The sequence below is a fragment of the Patagioenas fasciata genome, chromosome 32 (assembly GCF_037038585.1).
Source record: "Patagioenas fasciata isolate bPatFas1 chromosome 32, bPatFas1.hap1, whole genome shotgun sequence".
Classification (NCBI taxonomy): Eukaryota; Metazoa; Chordata; class Aves; order Columbiformes; family Columbidae; genus Patagioenas; species Patagioenas fasciata.
In genome coordinates this window covers 3,160,260-3,181,140 of record NC_092551.1, presented here as the reverse complement: position 1 = coordinate 3,181,140, position 20,881 = coordinate 3,160,260, and the positions used below count along the sequence as shown (strand labels likewise).

The 20,881-nt window shown below is 53.1% G+C and overlaps 4 protein-coding genes and 1 pseudogene across 6 annotated transcripts in view; 1 reads left to right on the top strand and 4 right to left on the bottom strand.

The window, feature by feature from the left end:
• Positions 1–117: 117 nt before the first annotated feature.
• MVB12A (multivesicular body subunit 12A) lies at positions 118–2,693 on the bottom strand. 2 transcript variants are annotated; one of them, XM_065859221.2, is made up of 9 exons: positions 2,486–2,693; positions 2,306–2,401; positions 2,123–2,219; positions 1,894–2,020; positions 1,053–1,190; positions 835–896; positions 491–555; positions 364–414; positions 118–282 (listed from the first exon to the last, which is right to left on the bottom strand). In XM_065859221.2, exons 1-9 carry the CDS (start codon positions 2,564–2,566, stop codon positions 220–222), a joined length of 780 nt encoding a protein of 259 aa, XP_065715293.2. In that variant the 5' UTR covers positions 2,567–2,693; the 3' UTR covers positions 118–219. The 2 variants fall into 2 exon arrangements, with proteins under 2 accessions (XP_065715293.2, XP_071656816.1); XM_071800715.1 differs by having other exon boundaries at positions 118–414.
• A 294-nt stretch (positions 2,694–2,987) lies between these two features.
• DSN1 (DSN1 component of MIS12 kinetochore complex) lies at positions 2,988–6,345 on the bottom strand. Its single transcript, XM_065859213.2, has 10 exons — positions 6,145–6,345; positions 4,961–5,290; positions 4,529–4,602; positions 4,320–4,392; positions 3,965–4,052; positions 3,826–3,885; positions 3,610–3,681; positions 3,386–3,533; positions 3,211–3,298; positions 2,988–3,123 (listed from the first exon to the last, which is right to left on the bottom strand). The coding sequence occupies exons 1-10, from the start codon at positions 6,323–6,325 to the stop codon at positions 3,035–3,037; spliced, it is 1,203 nt and encodes a 400-aa protein (XP_065715285.2). The 5' UTR covers positions 6,326–6,345; the 3' UTR covers positions 2,988–3,034.
• Positions 6,346–6,494: 149 nt separating this feature from the next.
• Positions 6,495–19,250, bottom strand: PBX4 (PBX homeobox 4). Of its 2 annotated transcripts, none has more exons than XM_065859208.2 (9): positions 19,051–19,250; positions 15,415–15,488; positions 11,249–11,490; positions 10,732–10,922; positions 9,875–10,010; positions 9,519–9,672; positions 9,320–9,450; positions 8,839–8,925; positions 6,495–7,318 (listed from the first exon to the last, which is right to left on the bottom strand). In XM_065859208.2, exons 1-9 carry the CDS (start codon positions 19,248–19,250, stop codon positions 7,226–7,228), a joined length of 1,308 nt encoding a protein of 435 aa, XP_065715280.1. In that variant the 3' UTR covers positions 6,495–7,225. The 2 variants fall into 2 exon arrangements, with proteins under 2 accessions (XP_065715280.1, XP_065715281.1); XM_065859209.2 differs by having other exon boundaries at positions 9,320–9,426.
• Positions 7,204–20,881, top strand: part of C32H13orf46 (chromosome 32 C13orf46 homolog) — a 43,738-nt gene continuing 30,060 nt past the window's right edge. The window contains exons 1-4 of the mRNA XM_071800717.1: positions 7,204–7,269; positions 15,438–15,563; positions 16,686–16,808; positions 17,016–18,789. Of these exons, the coding sequence (XP_071656818.1) occupies positions 18,514–18,789 (276 nt within the window). The 5' untranslated portion in view covers positions 7,204–7,269; positions 15,438–15,563; positions 16,686–16,808; positions 17,016–18,513. The remainder of the gene's footprint in view (positions 7,270–15,437; positions 15,564–16,685; positions 16,809–17,015; positions 18,790–20,881) is intronic.
• Positions 20,268–20,386, bottom strand: LOC136114026 (5S ribosomal RNA; annotated as a pseudogene).

The following is a 20,881-nucleotide window of genomic DNA, read 5'->3' as shown; positions in this document are numbered from 1 at the left end:
CCGGGGTGTTTATAGCGGGGTGGGTTACACCCCAATAAACCCCCGACGCTCGGAATAAAGAGACAAAGCAGCGCGTAGAACCAACACCCTGAATTTCAACCCCCAAACCACTCGAGGTGAGAAAATCAACACATTTATTCGATTCCTCGGCGATTCCTGTAATCAAATATCGATCCTTAGGAGCTCGTTAAGCTGTGGTTTAACCCCTGGAGGTCGGCGCTAAGAGACGCCCGGTGGGAGCCGAGCGGCCGCCGTCCTCTCCACCACGAACGTGTAATTGTACTGCAAACGACCACAATTAATCAGTGGGGATAAGATAATGAGCGGAATGACCCGTTTCGCCGCCCCGGAAGTGCCCATCACCTCTCTGTCGATGTCGGCGAGCGATTTGACGCTCAGATCGGCGAGGAGAGCCTGGAAAAAAGGGGGGAAATGGTCAAAACGAAGCCTGGTGGTGATGGATTAAACGGGAGCTTAAGGAAGAACTCACGTTGGTGCCAGAGTTGAGCTTGGCTTCGAATTTGGGGTGCAGGGTGAAGGGGACGCCGTCCATCGCTGGGGAGAGAAGCGGAGACGCTTGAATACATAAAAACCTCATGAAAATACATCCAAAAAGACCTAATTAATTAATCGCTGCGTAGACGAGCGGATGGGAAACCTATAGAGAAGAGTCAGAGCAAGATGATCCAAGCACAGAACAACCTTTGTCTTAAAAACCGAGCTCAACTCCAGGCTTAGCAAAACTGGTGGGTGAACAAGCGCTAAGCCTGGCTTAGTATTTTAAATACTCTAAGTATTGTTGCTTTACGCGGCTCCCTCGAGGAAATGATTTACCCGAGAGGCCGTAGATGCCGGAGGCGTCGTAGGGAGATTCGCGTTTGCTGCTCGTCAGAGACCTGGAGCGGGGATTAATTAATATGTAATCAATTAACGAGCCGCACATCGGGGAGGGGAACCACGCGGCGGCAGCAGCAGCAGCAGCGCCCGCGGGGTTTGGTCCCCGTTTGGGGCCGGTTTAGGTAAGCGGGGGGTGCACAATGGGGGGTTTGTACCTGTTGGGGGGCTCTGGGGGGAGCTGGCGTTGGGGGGGATGCAGGGGGGGGCTGGGGGGCCGGGGGGTGGGGGAGGGGGGCGCCATGGGTCGCGAAAACGGCGCCTTCTTGCACCAAATGGCAAAACTGCCCATTTCCCTGGAAAAACAAAGAGAAAACAACCCCAAAACCCCAGGTTTGGGGTCCCACGTGCTCCCGTACCCCGTTTTGAGGTAATTTTGGGGGTCCCAGACCCTATTTTGAGGTATTTAGGGGGGTTCCATACCCTATTCTGGGGTACTCAGGGGGTCCTGTACCCTATTCTGAGGTACAAGGGGGGTCCCATACCCTATTTAGAGGTATTGGGGGGATCCTGTACCCTACTTTGAGGTATTTAGGGGGCTCCCGTACCCTATTTTGACACACAAAGGGGGTCCTGTACCCCATTTTCAAGTATTCAGGGGGTCCCATATCCTATTTTGGGGTATTTAGGGGGGTCCCGTACCCCATTTTCAGGTATTTTGGGGATCCCGTGAGGGTGTCCCATACCCTATTCAGAGGTATTCAGGGGGTCCTGTACCCTATTTTGAGGTACAAGGGGGGTCCCATACCCTATTTTGGGATGTTCAGGGGGTCCCATACCCTATCCTGAGGTACAAGGGGGGGTCCCGTACCCCATTTTGGGGTGCTCAGGGGGTCCCGTACCCTATCCTGAGGTACAAGGGGGGTCCCGTACCCTATCCTGAGGTACAAGGGGGGGGTCCCATACCCCATTTTGGGGTGCTCAGGGGGTCCCGTACCCTATCCTGAGGTACAAGGGGGGCCCTGTACCCCATTTTGGGGTGCTCAGGGGGTCCCGTACCCTATCCTGAGGTACCCGGGCAGCGTCCTGCTCTTCCCGCTCACTCTCAGGTCGGTCACAGCCGTCTCGGCCGCTCCCGCCGGCAGCAGCTTCACGTACACCCGCTTCTTCCGGGAGGCGGCAGCTCCTGCGGGGGGCGGGGGGGGACACGGGAGGACAGGACCGGGAGGGGGGACCGGGAACCGTTCCCGGGGTCTCTCCCTCCTCCCCCAACCCCCACGATACTTACGGGACTCCGGGAACTCGGGGACGCGGATGTAACCGGGGGGGTGGGGGGTCCGGTCACTCAGCACCTGCACGTCGGTCACCACCGAGCCGGGGGAGGCCTGGAACCGGTACCGGGATGGGCACCGAGACGAGACCCCGGTACCGGCCCACGGCACAACCCCCCCGTCCTCCCCCCGCCCCGCACCTGGGCTCCGCCGGTGCTCACGCACAGGTACCCGCCGCCCTTGTTCCCGAAGCCCTTGCCCAGGTTGGCCGGCGTTCCCTCCACGGTAGCGGTGATCTGCGGGCACGGGGAGCGTCAGAACGGCCCGGAACCGGGCAGCGCTGCCCGCTCGGCCCCTTCCCCGCCGGCCCCCGCGCCCACCACGGTCCAGCCGGCGGGAGCGGCCTCGGGGGAGACGCTCCAGGCCACCCCGGTGAGCGCGGAACCTTCCGCCGCCGCCATGGCCGCTGCTTCCGCGCCGGGAGTGGCGGAGCCCCGCCCCCTCCCCGCTGCTGAGCAACCATTGGACTGGTGTGCACTACAGCTGCGGCGATTGGCTGGCGAGTTCTGAGCGGCGTTCGCATCGACCACTAAGCGGCGAGCGACTCCCCCACAAAGCGCGTTGAAACGCGGAAGTGCTGGAGACCAAACACCACGAAGACTCCACCCCCTCTTCGCTGCTAAGCAACGATTGGGCGGTACCGGAGACCAAACACGGGAAGACCCCGCCCCCCTCTCCGCTGCTAAGCAACCATTGGGCGGCACCGCCTACAGCTGCAGCGATTGGCTGGTGAGTTCTGAGCGACGTTCGCGCCGACCAATAAACGGCGGCCAAGACCCCTAAGGCGCGTTGAAATGCGAAGAAACCGGGAACCGGAGCCGCTACCGGGTCCCGCCGCCTTTATTGAGAGCAGCACCGGCTCCCACCCCTCAACCCTCCGGCAGCGGCGGCTTCCTAGGCGGGGTGGTGATGAGCTTGCGCACGGGGGAGCCCTCCAGCTTCCGGAAGGTCCTGGCGGCTGGAACGGGGGGGAAAAAACCCCATTAACCCCCGGTAACGACCCCCCCGGAGGCCTCCACCCCCAAACCGGGACCGTCCCGCTCACCGAGCTGCTCCGAGAGGCTCCGGAGGTAGCGCTGGCTGTCGTCGCTGAACCCCTGCAGCAGCTGCACCGCTTGCTGCAGCTCGTCCAGCTGCAAAACCAAAACCCCATTGAAAAGACTGAGATAAACCCCCCAAATCTCAGTGTTTTCCGCCCAAAACGACCGCGAGCTGCTCACCACCAGCTCCATGAAGCTCAGGACCTCCCCCTGCTCATCCAGGATCTGCTGGTAGTTGGGTTTGGTGCCCAGGACGTGCGCTTGAGACGGCTGGAGGGGACTCGGGCGCTCAGCCGCCCCCTGGTTCTGCTTGTGCTCCTCCAGCCGCCTGTGGAAACAGCGTTTACACCCCTTTTCTCCCCAAAACACCCCAAAACAGAGGGATCTGGGGGGACAACCCCCACCTGGAGCTTTCCTCCGCGCTCTCCTGGTAGTGCAACAAGAGCTCATCCCACGATTGACTCTCGGCCGCGAACCTGCGGAGACAACACATTTGTACTCACCAGAAAGCTCAGAAAACACCAAAATCACCAAAACCCACCCAAAAAACCCTCTCGGAAGGGGCGTCTAAACCTGTATTGATCCAAAGAGTTTCAGCTCACGCCGGCATCCGATCCTACCTGGCGATGTGCTCCTTAATTTGCGCCACGGACTCATCCAAAGCCGGGTCAAGCGAAGCCCTAAAGCAGCGATAAACCATCTATAGACGGGCAGATCTATACGTCCCGCACGTATATCACAGGCTGCTCACGTTTTGACCTTTTAGGGTCGTCTACGCAGTTCGTTAAGGTCCCGTCTCGGTGCAGCTTCTGCACGTAGCGCTTCAGCTCTTCGGAAACCGAGTGCGCTGGAGATAGGGGATAAAATGGGACAAAAGTGGGACATTGGGAATGGTTAAACACAAGAAACGGAGCCCAAATGTGCAGAAAACGCCGCGATTCCTCGTCAGGAGGTAATTCCGGTTGTTATTATTAATGTTTTAAAGGGATAATTCACCCCCGTGAGCACAGGTGGTGGTTTCTCATCCTTTAAAAAGGTAATTAGCGCGTTTTTTGGTTGCGTTGGGTTTAATTTGAGAGGATTTGGGGGGATTTTTTGGGGGTATCGCACTGACCGTTGGCTTTGAAAAGCTCGGGGCTGAAGCCGTCGGTTTCCTTCAAGGTGGCTTCGAATTTCTGTGCTGAAAACTAAAGGGGAAAAAGAACCTCTTAGTGCCCTTTCCAACAAAGTTTGAGGGGAGGATTCGTTAGCAGAAATCAGAATGTTTAGTGGTAAAAGAGAAGAGAAAAATGATGCGGTTTTGTTTTAAATCAAGAACGTTACCTGGAAGCTGGACAATAGGAGCAGGGAAAGCCGGTCTGGCTCCGGTAGATCCAGGCTGATTGATTTGCTTAATTCTGAAAAGTCATAACAAAACTATTTCAGGACAATTAAATTCAGCCTGATTGGTTTGCTTAATTCTGAAAAGCCACAACAAAACGGTTTCAGGACAATTAAATCCAGCGCTGAGCTGCAAAGGGCTGGGATGGGGCTGAAAGGCACTAAGAGCTGTTTTAACAGAGCGGGGATACAAAGAGCAGCGAAAAGAGGGAGGAACGGGGTTCCCAACAAGGAAAAGCCAACCATGAAAATAAACCGTTAACACCCATCTCTGAGACCACCGACAGCGGGAATAACGCAATTAGGCTTAATTACCCCAAACGTCAGGCTATGGGATTACATTTCATAGCGAAAGAGCCGAAGCGGAGCGCGTACCGGAGACGTCGTGGTGAACGGGAGGGAGAGATTTGCGGCGTTTAGTCCCCTTGAGGCTGGAGCGGCGCCAGGAGCAGCGTTTGGCTCGCGCCGCGCCGACCACGGGTTTGGGGGACAAATTAAAGGAATTCATGGTGTGCTCTTTGCTGGAGCTGCTTTTCCAGGGTGACAGTCGCCCGGGACTGGGGCTTTTCCTGGTGTTGCTGTGGGGTCTTTTCCTCGGGGCCGCTCTGCTTGTTGCACAGGGAGTGTTGTTCTTGTTGATAGTGGATACGTCAGGCGGCTTCCGGAATTGCTCGGGATCCGCTTGTTGCTCATCAGGGGTGCGTTCTGAGGAATAACAGACATAATGGACATGAAGCAGAGAAATAGGGTCTTCCCCAGGGATTTAAAAGCAGTGAATTGTTCTTTCTTTGCTTCGCTCCCATCACCCTTGTGCTGCAGCCCCTTCCCCTCCTTTGAACTGTAGGGTTGTTTTAGTTGGAAAAGCTCATGGAGTGCACCCATAACCCACCCCCGGCGCTAAAATGGCCCCAGGAAGCTCCTCTGTTCACCCCCCAGTGATGGCGGCTCCAGCTCTGCCCTGGGCAGCCCGTTCAACGCCCCACAGCCCTTTGGGGAAGGAATCACCCCCAATTTCCACCTCACCCTCCTTCTCCAGCCCCTTCCCCAGCTCCGTTCCCTCCTCCCAACCCGCTCCAGCTCCTCAAGGGTTTTAATGGCGTGAGGTGACCCCAACACCTCTGGGGCCGCCAGTTGAGTCTTGAGGTGATTTTGGTGCCATTTGAGCCCTGAGGTGATTTTGGTTCCGCCACATTGAGCCCTGAGGTGATTTTGGTGCCATTTGAACCCTGAGGTGATTCTGGTTCCCCCACATTGAGCCCTGAGGTGATTTTGGTTCCCCCACATTGAGCCCTGAGGTGATTCTGGTGCCATTTGAGCCCTGAGGTGATTTTGGTTCCCCCACGTTGCGCTCTGAGGTGATTTTGGCGCCATTTTGCCCCCCGAGCTGAGGGTCCCAAAACCACCCCCCAGGATTCGCAGTCCCCCCCCCCCTCCCAGTGTCCACTTCACGTCACCACCCTGGTCCCACTGCCCACAGCGCTGGTGACACAACCCAGGATGCTGGTGGCCACCTTCAACAACGCCCCCCCGGGGTCCCTTTCCAGCCGCCCCCCCCTCACCTGACACCGCAGCGCGGGCTCCGCCGGGGCAGCGCTGAGGAGAAAAGCGCTTCGGAGCTTGAAAACGACCCCCCCCCAGCTCCTTTCCAGCGCTCCCGTCCCCCTCAGCCCCTCCGGACGATAGCGGGGAAGCGTTGCTCCCATGCCCGCCGTTTCCCGCCCGCTGCGCTCCCTCCGCCATGGCGGCGCCGCTGGGCGGGAAGCGCGGAGGCCCCGCCCACCCTGCGCGGGGCAGGGCGGGAAGGCCCCGCCCACCTGGAGGAGGCGGGGCGGGGGGGGGGCCTCTCCCGCTTCCCGCCCAAACTGAGGCAAACGCAGAGGGAACAATCCCCATAAAAAAAGAGCAAAAAAAGGCTTTGGACGTTTATTATCTTTGATAAAATCTCAACGGAAAGGGGTGGACTCTGTGCTAACAGCGGCAGAAATGCACAAAAGCTCGTTGTCTGTGGAGAGGTCCGGGGGCTTTGTCTCCCTTGTGGCGTTTTCTTTCCCTTGTGGCGTTTTCTTTTCCTTGTGGTGTTTTTTCTGTTTGTTTCACTAAACATTAACTCAGAAATACACGGAATAACACAGGATGGAAGGTCCTACCCGAGAACGAAGTCCACGAGAGTTTTGGTAAAGCCACGTTCTGATTAATTAGCTCAGAATGGATTCTAGGTAAGAAAAGCTTATTTCCCTATACAAAATTACAATACAGAGAACGCGTACAATTACGATACAGGGGGTTGAACTCTTAGGAGCTATCGACTAGAACAGAAACTCCATCGTACAAAAAAAAAACCTCGTGGAAATTAAAATAAGTCATTAAAACTCGAGACAAGTTCTACAAGAGACGCTTCCCCATTCTCACCAGAAAATCCGCATCTAAACAAAATGAATTTGGTCAGGAAAATGAAGCGAGTTCATGGGAATAAGTCAAAAGAAGCGGGTTGAGAGGTAGAGAGGTATTGTTATAATCACAATCTTCTATTGGTTCTGGGCTTTGCTGAGGTAATTTGCTGTGTCTCAACTCATACAAACCGACAGTAAAGGACAAATTACACTAATGACCTCTTTCCTCTCATCAACAGGTCCTAAAAGCTTAATTAGACGCGTCCGAATTAACGCTCCCGGGGTCTCCGGCGGGTGAGGTGATGGATGAAGGGGTGGGAGCGTCCTGCCAGCTGCCATTGGCCTGTGGGGGGGGAAATAGAGTCATTAAGCCTTTAAAAATCAACCTGAAGGCAGCAAAGTGGGGCTTTATATACTTAAAACCTCTATAAGGATGTATACGTGTTTCTCTGCCAAAGTATGGTTTGTAAATACTGCGTGAAACCTCCTCCCCGCCCTGATTTTATGGTGATTTTATCACACACAGTATGTTTGGGATTGGAAGGGACCTCAAAGCTCATCCAGTACAACCCCCCCCCCAGGAACACCCAGCTGAGGTGACACAGGAACGTGGCCCTGTCCTTGAGCTGAGGGGCCACAACTGGACACACTATTCCAGATGGGACACACTATTCCAGATGGGACACACTATTCCAGATGTGGCCTCCCCAGGGCAGAGCAGAGGGGCAGGAGAACCTCTCTGACCCACTGACCACCCCCTTCTAATCCCCCCCAGGTCCCATTGGCTTCCTGGCCACAAGGGCCCAGTGCTGGCTCAGCCCACAGCACCCGCTATTCCCAGCTGGGCTCCCATCCAAGCACTGACCGGGCCCGACCCTGCTTAGCTTCCCACATCAGACCAGATGGGGCATTCTCAGGGTGCTATGGCTGTATATATGATATATATGTATATATATATGTTCCCCAAGTATATCCTGATAGTATCTGAACTAAACCCTTTTCTCAAGGGCAGAGCAGAGGGGCAGGAGAACCTCTCTGACCCACTGACCACCCCCTTCTAACCCACCCCAGGTACCACTGGTCTCCCATCCAAGCACTGACCGGGCCCGACCCTGCTTAGCTTCCCAGATCAGACCAGATGGGGCGTTCTCAGGGTGCTATGGCTACATACATTATATATATGTATATATATATGTTCCCCAAGTATATCCTGATAGTATCTGAACTAAAGGGCAGAGTAGAGAGGCAGGAGAACCTCTCTGACCTACTGACCACCCCCTTCTAACCCACCCCAGACCCATTGGCTTCCTGGCCACAAGGGCCCAGTGCTGGCTCATGGTCACCCTGCTGTCCCCAGGCCCCCCAGCTCCCTTTCCCCTACGCTGCTCTCTAACAGCTCATTCCCCAACTCACACTGAACCTGGGCTTGTTCTGCCCAGATCAAGACCCTACACTTGCCCTTGTTAAATTTCATCAGGTTATTCCCCACCCAACTCTCCATCCTGTCCAGGTCTCTGATGGCAGCACAGCCTCCAGTGTCACCACTGCTCCAGCTTGGTGTCACCAGCAAACTTGCTGATAGTGCACTCAATTCCCTCACCTAAATCCTTAATTAATATATTGAATAATATTGGCCCCAGTACTGACCCCTGGGGCGCTGCACTGGATCCAGGCCTCAACTGGACTCTGCCCCTTTGCCCACCACTCTCTGGCTTCTCTCCTTAAGCCAGTTTGCAACCCACCCCACTACTCTATCGTCCAGACCACACCTCCTCAACTTAGCAACCAGGATGCTGTGGGGGACCGTGTCAAACGCTCCAACGTTCTGGTGAGCAAAGCAAAGGTTTAAATTGCAGTTCTTACGTCGATGCGCTGCGTCGTGTACAAAGGGTTCCCCACGATGGCGTCGTATCTCCCCGCCTGGTGGATGACGTGGTGTAAGGAATCCAGCTGGAACGGGGACACAAATCGAGCTAAAGGTGTGTTGTGCATCATCTATCGACCCCAAATGCCTTAAATCCCGCCAGATTTCTCACGGAGAGCGTGTTTTCCTGCTATTAACTCAGCGATACCCAGTTGCTTATAGAGCTTATCGCTTAAAGCTTTATGGCGGGAGTGGATTTTACGCCGTTCAGATGGATTTAGAAACTCAGCATAAAGCTCAAAGTGTGGCCATTAACCAGAAATCCCACGCAAAGTTCTGCTCGTATAGAAAAATTGACTCTAAAATGCGAAAACACCACTGGATTTCTATACATTTCTATGGATAGAGTGGTATGTTAATTTAGGTATTAATTATGGTATTAATTTAGGTATTAATGATGTGTTTTTCCCCGTTACTGACCTGGGGCTGCACGTTGGCTCCCACCGGGGAGCTCTGATAGGAACCCAGCGATTGCAAGTTTAGAAACGAATCTCCTGAATTCGTCATCTTGAAAGAGCCGGAGGAGGCTGGAAAACCAAACCAAAATCCACCTTTTAACGAGGAATAAAACCCCCACAAAGCCAAACTCACGAACCCACAAACGCTCATTGCCGCTCACCTGAATTTGGCGTCGGGGGAGAATTGGCCTGGTTGCCTTGAGCCGCGTTGGTTGCGTCCACGGCTGTTTTTGCCGCGTAAATATTGGCTTCTTCTTGGAACTTCCCCATGTTCTTTTTGTACCGGATCCTTTTGTTCCCGAACCAGTTGGAAACCTGGTGACACCGCATCGAATTGTTACGTTTTCTACTCTATTTGAAGCCACCAGCAAAGGCGACGTTTCAAACTACTAAACCCTTCAGAAGAACCTAAATCTTACTTAAAGTAGCAGAAAATGAAGCTTGTTGACAACTATATGGAGAAAATTCATCTTTAATGGATAAAAACATCCCTTAATTGCAGATAACCCCCGGTTACCTGTGAGACGGTGATGCCACCTTTCTTCGCGAGCTCTTCTTTGGCCTCTTCGCTGGGGTAAGGATTACTCAGATGCGAATAAAAATACTCGTTCAGCACTTCCGTGGCCTGTTTGCTGAAGTTGCGTCGTTTCCGCCTATAAAATACAAGTTGTTGCTGTTTAAATGGTGTTGAACGCTGCGCTTTGGGGTTTTTTAACCTCTAAAATGCATTTGGTTACGAGGAGAAATGGAGGCGAATTAGAGACGTTGATGTCGATGAACATCAAGTGGTGGATCCTTAATGTTTAAACTCAATCAACACTGGGAGCGACAGACTTGAGATGTCTTATGTTTTGGGCTCTTTTTGCCTCTAAATTACATTTGGTTGCCAGAAGAACACAAGAACCAAGTGGAATTAAAGACGTCGATGTCAACACCCAAGTAAAACAGGTGGTGAGTTCTTAATATTTAAACTTGTTCGACTTTGGGAGCGACAGACTTGAGATTCCTTAAGCTTTGGGTTTTTTACCATCAAATACATTTGGTTACAAGGAGAATTTGGGTGGAATTAAAGACACTGATGTCAAAGAACATCAAGGAAAATGGGTGGTGAATCCTTAATACTTAAACTCAATCAACACTGGGAGCGACAGACTTGAGATGTCTTATGTTTTGGGCTCTTTTTGCCTCTAAATTACATTTGGTTGCCAGGAGAACACAAGAACCGAGTGGAATTAAAGACGTCGATGTCAACACCCAAGCAAAGTGGGTGGCGAATCCTCCCCATTTAAACTCGGGAGCCACAGACTTGATGTTCAACGCGCTCAAGCGACCAAACGAGCTCAGGCCTCAACGTCTGCCGGTGTTTGGCGGTACCTGGCGTCGAGGAAGCGCGACCGCAGGATCATGACGGCCTCGCACGTGCTCTGCTTCAGCTGCATCTGGATGGTGCTGAACTTGCCGTGGATGATGTTCACCATGCGCTCGATCTCCTTGGGCGAGATGGGCCGCGTCCGGCTCTGCTCCCTCAGCAGGTTCATCACGTGCGTGGTGAACTCGCTGCAGGCCTGAAAACACACACGTTGGTCTCCACGAACCACAAAACACCCGCGAGTTTTTCCCCCAACGAGTATATCCAAAAAATACACTTTAAAGGAGCTTCCATGTCTATTTACTCTTTAAAAAGGCAACAACGATAAGCAAGACATTTATTATCTTTCATGTCCAGCCCCTCTGTCTTCACCTACAACGCTGAGATACGTTTGCAACGGGACTCGCTATCACCTGAATTCATTCTCCCTCCTCTCCTGTTCTCAAAACCGACACCAAAAGGGGGGAAAAAAGGGTTATTTGTAATGGAGATGATAAAAACTCTTCCATGCAGAAAGATCACCTGTTCATATTTCTCTAGCTCAGAGTGGTAAATCTGTCGGATCTGTGACAGCTTGGCCCTGTAGTCAGAGTGCTCAATGCTATTGTCATTTGGACAGCCACCTGATGCTGCTGCTACGGCCACCGATCCTCCTCTTCCTCTTTTCTCGGGCCCGGAGACGCCCTCGGCCAGCAACATGTTATCAAGTCTCATTAGCTGAGCGTCGGGGGGATCTTCTTCCTGAATACCGCGAATACTTAACACTGGATCAACACAAAAAAGGAAGCAAAGCGTTATTTCCGAGGCGGGAAAGAGCAGCCGAGCGGTGGCTTCGGATTCCAGCCAAGCCTTTCGACGCCTTTCGGAAACTTATGGACGTCCCGAGCTGGATGGGACCCACATGGATCATCATGGTGACCATTGAAACACAGGAAATATTGATTCCACGCCAAAAAACGCCGACAGCTTTTTGCCTTTGGATGGCGATTCGAGCTGCGCGAATGGTTTGTTCTCGACCTCGTGAGGCTACAAAACGCAAACGGCCTTTTCCCCAATGGTAACGGGTTATGGGGATGTTGTTTCCCCACCAAAGAGAAACGCAAAGGGCCTCTTGTTACGCAAAGGTTTGAGTGTGAGAGCAAGCGAACAATGTGCAGAGACATATTTTGCAGGCTTGATAGAAACAACATAATAAAGGGGGTTTTGAAGCGGCTGTGGAACATCCAGAGCATCCCCGGGGTCTTTGCAAGCGGAAAAGGTAGGAAATGAGCAGGAAAAGCGGGGAAGTGCTGAGGAATGGGTTGTTTTAAACGAGGAAAGGGGTATTTTAAAAGTCAACTCATTATGGGCTTCAAATTAATACCTTTTTAAAACCAGCACACCGCGTACACCCTTTAATCAGCGAGCATTACAAGAAATGAAACACACACAGGGAAAATAGGTGGTTTATTCAATGTGCTGGTGTTGGTTGAGGATTGGAGGGAAGCAAATGGGCGGGAAGGAGGATTCGGGTGACTACAGACCCATCAACCTCACCTCCATCCCTGGGAACTGATGGAGCGACTTCTCCTTGGTGCCATCTCAACATATCAAGGATAAGAGGGACATTAGGGGTGGTCAACACGGCTTCACCAAGGGGAAGTTGTGCTTGACCAACCTCATTGGCTTCTATGAGGACATAACGAGGTGGATGGGTGAGGGCAGAGCGGTGGACGTGGTCCACCTTGCCTTGAGGCACTTGACACAGTGTCCCAGAGCATCCTCACAGCTCAGCTGAGTCTGGATGAGCGGGTGGTGAGGTGACTGCGAAGTGGTGAAGAGAAGAAGCCAGGGAGTCGTGGGCGATGGGGCAGAGTCCAGTTGAGCCCTGGATCCAGTGCAGTGCCCCGGGGGTCTATATTATTCAATCTATTCATCAATGATTTGGAGAGTGCAGAGTCTTGTATCTGGGCAGAACAAGCCCAGGTTCCAGTGTGAGTTGGGAATGAGCTGATAGAGAGCAGCGTAGGGGAAAGGGAGCTGGGGGGCCTGGGGACAGCAGGGTGAGCATGAGCCAGCACTGGGCCCTTGTGGCCAGGAAGCCAATGGGACCTGGGGGGGATTAGAAGGGGGTGGTCAGTAGGTCAGAGAGGTTCTCCTGCCCCTCTGCTCTGCCTTTTAGTTCAGATACTATCAGGATATACTTGGGGAACATATATATACACATATATATAATATATACAGCCATAGCACTCTGAGAATGCCCCATCTGGTCTGATGTGGGAAGCTAAGCAGGGTCGGGCCCGGTCAGTGCTTGGATGGGAGACCAACTGGAAGGCCAATGGTACCTGGAGGGGATTAAAAGGGAGGTGGTTGGTAGGTCAGAGAGGTTCTCCTGCCCCTCTGCTCTGCCTTTTAGTTCAGATACTATCAGGATATACTTGGGGAACATATATATACACATATATATAATACAGCCATAGCACTCTGAGAACGCCCCATCTGGTCTGATCTGGGAAGCTAAGCAGGGTCGGGCCCGGTCAGTGCTTGGATGGGAGCCCAGCTGGGAATAGTGGGTGCTGTGGGCTGAGCCAGCACTGGGCCCTTGTGGCCAGGAAGCCAATGGGACCTGGGGGGGATTAGAAGGGGGTGGTCAGTGGGTCAGAGAGGTTCTCCTGCCCCTCTGCTCTGCCCTGGGGAGGCCACATCTGGAATAGTGTGTCACATCTGGAATAGTGTGTCACATCTGGAATAGTGTGTCCAGTTGTGGCCCCTCAGTTCAAGGACAGGGCCACCTTCCTGTGTCCCCTCAGCTGGGTGTTCCCGCTCCGGGGGGTTGCACTGGATGAGCTTTGAGGTCCCTCCAACCCCTGATATCCTGGGATTCTGTGGTTATTGAAAAAAGCTGGTTCTTTTTTTCCAGCAATCTGCTCCTCAAGGTTTTTGCTCGAACTCACACTCAACCCCTCGGGCCAGCGAGTGTAAATTCAGCAGAAACCACTATTTTGGCGTCACCTTCTCATCCAAACGTTGTTCAGCTAAACACCTTTTAATGCACATTAGGATGCACATCAGGGCGCCTCGAGCTCCCAGCTGCAGCTTCATTTTCTGTCACTTGTCTAACGACAGTAATTAGCCATTAGTTATCATCAATTACACATAAGCTCGGCTCAAGTTGGTGCTGAGGAGCGTGTGTGAAGCTCCTTCCAGGGAAGACTCTGGTTGTAATAAGCCAACCACATATCATAAACTGCATTTCAACCTCGGGGGTCACACTTTTACTCCATAAACTCTCCCGAAGGTGAAGGGAACTATGAACTGATGGGTGCGAGAGGTTGGGTCTGTTTGTCTTGCTCTTTGGGTTGATTTTCGGCTTTTGGCGTAACCGCAGCTTTATATATTACCCAGAAATCAAACCCAGCGTCTCCTGCAACGGCACCTTCTGCTTTACCTTTAGTTTTACTCCTAGTATCTCCATAATATCAGGATAGAGCATAAGTTACCACCACGTCACCTCCCGCACGTTCATCAAATACATCCAATAATTACACCCAGCAAAATGAAACCCGCGTCGTTTCTAATTAATCTCTCATTAAAACGCATCGCAACCTATGGTGCTGAAGCCTCGCTCCGTATGCAAATGCAATCATCGCAATATATTTACATCTCATTAATTAGAGATTTGTGGTTCTGCAATGAAGTCCCTGGAACCGAAAGAAGCGATGAACACTTTGCTTTCCTTTCCAGCTCTTCCTTCGTAAAGCAGAACAGCGCGATAAACGCATTTATTTGGTATAGAATACACCGAGTTTGAGCAAAGTCAGCGACAAAGTGTTTTAAGACAGAATTATGGTTGAATTGTATCCGAAATTGAGGTTTTGCTGGTTGGGTTACACTTGTTGTATCGATGAAAAACACTCCAAGTGCTTCTGTGAGCCCCAAAAACCCTATGGAGTTTTATTGGATTAGACGCCTCTTCCAATAGTTAAATAGTGCCCAATATTTCCTATTTACTGTTAAATACTGTGCGTATTTAAGACCTGAAAATCAATATTAAATCTGGCCCAATCTATTGTAATTCCTTTTTAATTAGAGGGAGAATTTGCCAGCACCTTTGAGTGGTTGCGACGCTGGACGGTTTATTTGGAGCTATTGTGAATGACACAAAGAGAGAAACATTGGAAGGGGAGAAACACCTTCGAACCCCATTTCTGAGCTGGAAAAGACGCCCAAAACCTCACATTATGGCCCGGCCGGGCTTTTGTTCGCCTGGAGCCGCAACATCTGCTCCCATCATTTAAATAAGGGATAGACAGAGCGGAAGACGTTCCAAAACCAACCATGAGAGTGATCAAATAGACGTTAATACAGCTTCAAGTTAACAAACCAACCAACCCACAGCAGTTTAGTTCTGGATAACGAACGTGGTTGTTCCCTAAACAAAGGTCAGAATTCTCTATGGTTTATAGAAATGAGATATATTAACCTATAGATTCTTCACATACAACCAAAACCATACCTGCAAACACTCCCCAAACCTGCACGCAGCCGGCATTATAGAAACCACATCAAGCCGTTTTCCAGCTTACGGAAAACTATTAAGCCCCCCAAATTGGCCTTAAATTGGCGAATCTATGGGGGAAAATAGTGGGCAGGTTAAATGAGGGCAAGGTGATGACTGAACATGGGTTTTTGTGAGGCCAACGCACCTGTTTTCTCCTTGATCTCGCAGAGCACGCTGAAGAGCGCCGGTTTCATTCTATGGCAGTTCAGGGCGTGTTTTCTGAAACGAAATGAGAACAAATGAGCGACACCGAGAGGAAAAGACGCTGAGAACTGCATCGCGCTCCAGGACCGGGTTAGTGCATCAGATGAGACCAGCAGCAGCAAGTTTGCTGATGGCACCAAGTTGGGAGGGAGTGTGGAGCTGCTGGAAGGCAGGAGGGATCTGGATAGACTGGAGGAATGGGCCAATCCCAATGGGATGAAGTTCAACAAGGCCAAGTGGCCACAACAACCCCCTGCAGCGCTACAGGCTGGGCACAGAGTGGCTGAAAGGGACCTGGGGGTCTAATGGCCAGGAAGCTCAACACGAGCCAACAGTGTGGCCAAGAAGGCCAATGGGGTCCTGTCCTGGATCCAAAACGGCGTAGTCGGCAGGACAAGGGCAGTGGTGCTTCCCCTGTGCTCTGCACTGGGGAGGCCACACCTGGAGTGTTGTGCTCAGTTCTGGGCCCCTCAGGTCAGGATTGAGGTGCTGGAGCGGGTCCAGAGAAGAGCAACAAGACTGGGGAAGGGACTTGAACCTATGGGGAGAGGCTGGGGGAGCTGGGCTTGTTTAGGCTGGAGAAGAGGAGGCTTAGAGCTGAGCTCAGCACTCTCTAGAACCACCTGAAGGGGAGTTAGAGCCAGGTGGTGATTGGGCTCTTCTCCCAGGCAGTCAGCAATAGGACAAGGGGGCTTAAACTTAAACTTAGGCTGGAGATTAGGAAGCAATTCTTCACAAAGAGAGTGGTCAGGCATTGGAATGGCTGCCCAGGGAGGAGCTGGACTTACCCGCCCTGGAGGGTTTTAAACTGAGATTGGACATGGCGCTTAGTGCCATGATCTGGTGAACGGGCTGGAGTTGGACCAAGGGTTGGACTGGATGATCTCTGAGGGCTTTTCCAGCCCCGTTCATTCCGGGATTAAGAAAGAAAGGCCTGAATTCAGGTTGTATATTTGATATACATGACCCTACTCGGTCAGAGAAACACGCCGTCCTTAGAATTCTAATTCTGTGTCGCTTGTAGGAGCTGCCAGTGCCATCAGTTCTACCAAAAAGGGTGTTTTTAGATCATATTGATCCTGACCAGCAGGAGGACGAGGGAACACAGGTCTGGTTTACACCATGAACGGCCGAGATCGTGTTTAACAGTTTTAACACAACCCTATGTGCTCATTTTGCCTTTCTGAAGCTTTTCCTCCCACTTCTCCCCAGGAAACGCCAACGTCCGCCACACCGTTCGCTCCAAATCCATCCTGACGGCTAATTAAAGCAGATAATTACATCTCGGGGTTGAAAACACACGTGAAGCGTGGTCAGAAGGTGGAAAAGCGGGAGGTGAGGCTTCCCGTGGTGCGTGGCCAGGGTTTTCACCCAATTATCACCCATTTTCAAGGGCAGCAAAGCACCCATTGCAGATACGAGTCTGTAACTGCAACGCAGGCCTTGCGGAAAGTCTCTTTTCCCCGTTGTGACCCTTTTTGTCACTCGGAAATGACATTTCAACCGCCTTCATCGCTAATTTTCAACGTGTTTCTTATATAGATACGCGTTAGGCTTCTGTCTGGCCATGGCGCGAATTGGACGGCGCGACGCTGAGAACGCACCTTTGTCACCAAAACCACGCGACCTGAACCCCATCGGCCGCCCAGGGAAGGATGGAACCTGCTCAGCTCCGGAGCCGCCGGGTGACACCGAGCCCGAGACAAACAGGCTGAGAACAAAGGCAGCTGAGCCGGGGACGGTGCAGCCCTATTGTCCTTGTTTGCCGAGGGAAAAACGGGGGGAGAGAGCAGGAATTCCACACTCCACCCCGCTCCAAAAAGCGCAATTTAGGGGCAGAGACAGCGCGGAGATAATTGCTTAATTAACACATTCTTGCGAAGAGGATGAAGGGGATAACGTAGCGGCGTTCGACTCGTCCTGGCGGATTAATTCCCTTTCGGTGATGCTCGTCAGCCAAGTTTGCAAGTTGGGTTTTAAATATTCTCGTTGGCTGCGCCGAGCGAAGCCGCCGAGGTTCCATAGGCGTTAAAATAACGAGCGTGAAAAGCGCGTCGCGTGCGGTTTTAATACAAAGGAATCAAAGGAATCCCCGTTAACGCAGCATCACCGAGGGGGAGAAGCCCCAGGTCCCCCCACATCCCCAAATCCCCCGTGCGATGGGTTTAACCAGGCTCAGCTTTACTTAAGGAGGACTAAGTAAACCCAGCAAACTCAAAGCTCAACTCTTGCTTGAAACTGGAGTTCCTGGCAAATTTCTTCTGCTCAAAATCACCATAAATACGATGTTGGGAGAGAAAAACGCGGCTCTAACGCAGCACACGGGCAAATCCGCACCTATGGAATCCATACGGGAGCTGCGGGTGGTTATTTCTAAGACACAAAAACCCTAAGTTTTGGGTCCTGCAAGCGCCGCTCGCAGATTTTGGACCTTACAAGTTACATGGAAGAGTTGACTTTAAACCCAAATTAGGATGTTTTTAGAACATGTGGCTTTTCCTTAGGAAAACTCGACCATCGGGAACCTGCGACTTGGCCTTGGGAGCACAGAAGCAACAGGCAGACCCAAAACCGCCTAAACTTTGGGTGAATTCAACACAAATCCGGCCCTGGATGGATCTTTTTGACACAGGCGGGGAAACGAGGGAAAAGCTGGAGCAGCGGCACCGCGTTAATTGGGGGAAAAAAGGCAAGGAACTAATTTTGCTGGTTTTTATAAGTGTTTGGTTCCCAAAGCTGCTCACCCAAGAAGCAAAGTCTGGAATTATGTGGAATTGCACAGAATCCCATGGAATTCCACAGCAAAGATGCAGCTGCGGATTGTGGAGAACGCACCAAAAGATGCTGAATTCGGTTGATTCTGGGCTGGTTTTGCCTTAGAATTATTGACATCATGATGAAGTCAACAAGAAGGGGGAAAAAACCACCTTAATTGGTTTTGCTTTAAATGTTGTTATAAGGAGACTTGGTGATGGGGGTGACAACCCCCCCAGCTCCTCTGCTTTGTCTCCTGAACAAACTTCACCCTTAGGGGTGAAAAATGGAGATGGTAAATGGAACAACTGTGTTTCCACCGGGACAACCGCGTCAACACCAGGACAACCCCATCACCACCGGGAGAACCCCGTCACCACCGGGAGAACCCTGTCAACACCAGGACAACCGCGTCAACACCGGGACAACCCCGTCAACACCGGGACAACCCCGTCAACACCAGGACAACCGCGTTTCCACTGGGACGACCCCGTCACCACCAGAACTACCCCGTCACCACCGGGACGACCCCGTCACCACCGGGCTGATGGCTGTGCTACCGGTATTTACATCACCCGGCCGGTTGATAACACGGTTAGAAGCTAAAATAAGGGTCGGAAAATTGGTGCCGAGGAGCCCGAGCATCCCCCCGGGTGTTCGGGGAGGAGCGATCGCTCCCGCTGGGAACGGGAACCGGGAACCGAGCGGGGAATTCGGGGGGTGATGTCCCCGCTAAACCCCCCGCCCCGCAGCGCCGGTACCGAGGGTCTCCCCCCCCGCACACCCGCTGAGTCACGGCGCGGGAAGGCGCCGGTGCCGGTACCTGGCCTGGGCCTCGTCCAGGCTCTGGTCGGTGATGGCCATGATCTGCTGCAGGACGTCGCCCGTATCGTGATGCGCGGGCGGCGGCGGCCCCGCTGCGGCCGGATCCCCGGCGGCGGGCGGAGGGGGCGGCGGGATCCCAGCCGGTACGGTCACCCCAGCCCCGTGCGCCGCCGCCAGCAGCCGCGCCGGGTCCTCCATGGCGGGGACGGGGCGGGAACGGCGGGACCGCTCCGCCGGGAACGGGCAGCGGCTCCGCACAACAGGGCCCAGCGCCCGCGGCCCCGCCCCCCGACGTGCCACGCCCCCCGCTGGCCACGCCCATGCACGCTGTGGGCGGGGCCGCTCCGCTGCGGACAGGCAGCGACTGCGCACAGCGGGGCCCCGCCCCCGATGTGCCACGCCCCCTTGCAGGCCACGCCCCTGGACGCTGCGGGGGGCGGAGCCGCCGGAAGCGCCGCGCTGGGTCCTAGCGCTGCCCGCTCTTTTCCCTGTTCGCACAGAGTGGGGGGGATTGGAAAGGACCGCCCTTATAGATTTATAGAATCCTAGAATCACAGAATGTCAGGGAGTGGAAGGGACCGCACTTATAGAATCCGAGAGTTATAGAATCATAGAGTGTCAGGGATTGGAAGGGACCTGGAAAGCTCATCCAGTCCAACCCCCCCACCGGAGCACGAACACCCAGCTGAGGTGAGACAGGAACAGGCGGTTTGAATGTCTGCAGAGAAGGAGACTCCACAACCCCGTTGGGCAGCCTGGGCCAGGCTCTGCCACCCTCACCCCAAACAAGTTCCTTCTCCTATTTAAGCAGAACCTCCTGTGTTCCAGCTCGCACCCATTGCCCCTTGTCCTATTGTCACCGATGGCTCCATCCTCCTGACACTCCCCCTTCCCATATTGATCACCATTAATGTCACCCCTCAGTCTCTTCTTCTCCAGCTCCAAAGCCCCAGCTCTTTATCCCTTTCCTCACACGGGAGATGCTCCACTCCCTCCAGCATCTTGGTGGCTGCACGGGACTCTCAACAGTTCCCTGTCCTTGAACTGAGGGGCCACAACTGGACACACTATTCCAGATGTGACACACTAGTCCAGATGTGGCCTCCCCAGGGCAGAGCAGAGGGGCAGGAGAACCTCTCTGACCCACTGACCACCCCCTTCTAATCCCCCCCAGGTCCCATTGGCTTCCTGGCCACAAGGGCCCAGTGCTGGCTCAGCCCCCAGCACCCGCTATTCCCAGCTGGTCTCCCATCCAAGCACTGACCGGGCCCGACCCTGCTTAGCTTCCCAGATCAGACCAGATGGGGCGTTCTCAGGGTGGTATGGCTATATATTTTATATATATGTATATATATATGTTCCCCAAGTATATCCTGATAGTATCTGAACTAAACCCTTTTTTCAAGTGCAGAGCAGAGGGGCAGGAGAACCTCTCTGACCTACTGACCACCTCACTTCCAATCCCCCCCAGGTACCATTGTCCTTCTTGGCCCGTTGTTGCCCTCAGGCACAACTACAGCTTGAGGGATTCCAGCACATTACTTTTGAGTGGAAAAGCTCCACAGCATCCCGTATTTACTTATCCCAACATACACCGCAGATTTAGCCCTGGCACAGTCACCCTCAGTTGTGACGCTGTGCACATATAATCCTTTTTCAGGCTTAATTTTAATCAGGTTCTTGAATAAAATGCCGGGGCCAAATCCACTTGTGAGTACCACACTTTGAGACCCCAAAGAAAGCAAAACCCAGCTCCACGCATTCACATTGTCAGGTTTTCACCCATTTTCCCCTGTCACGGGGCGGAATGTTTATGACCCTGTGGCTCT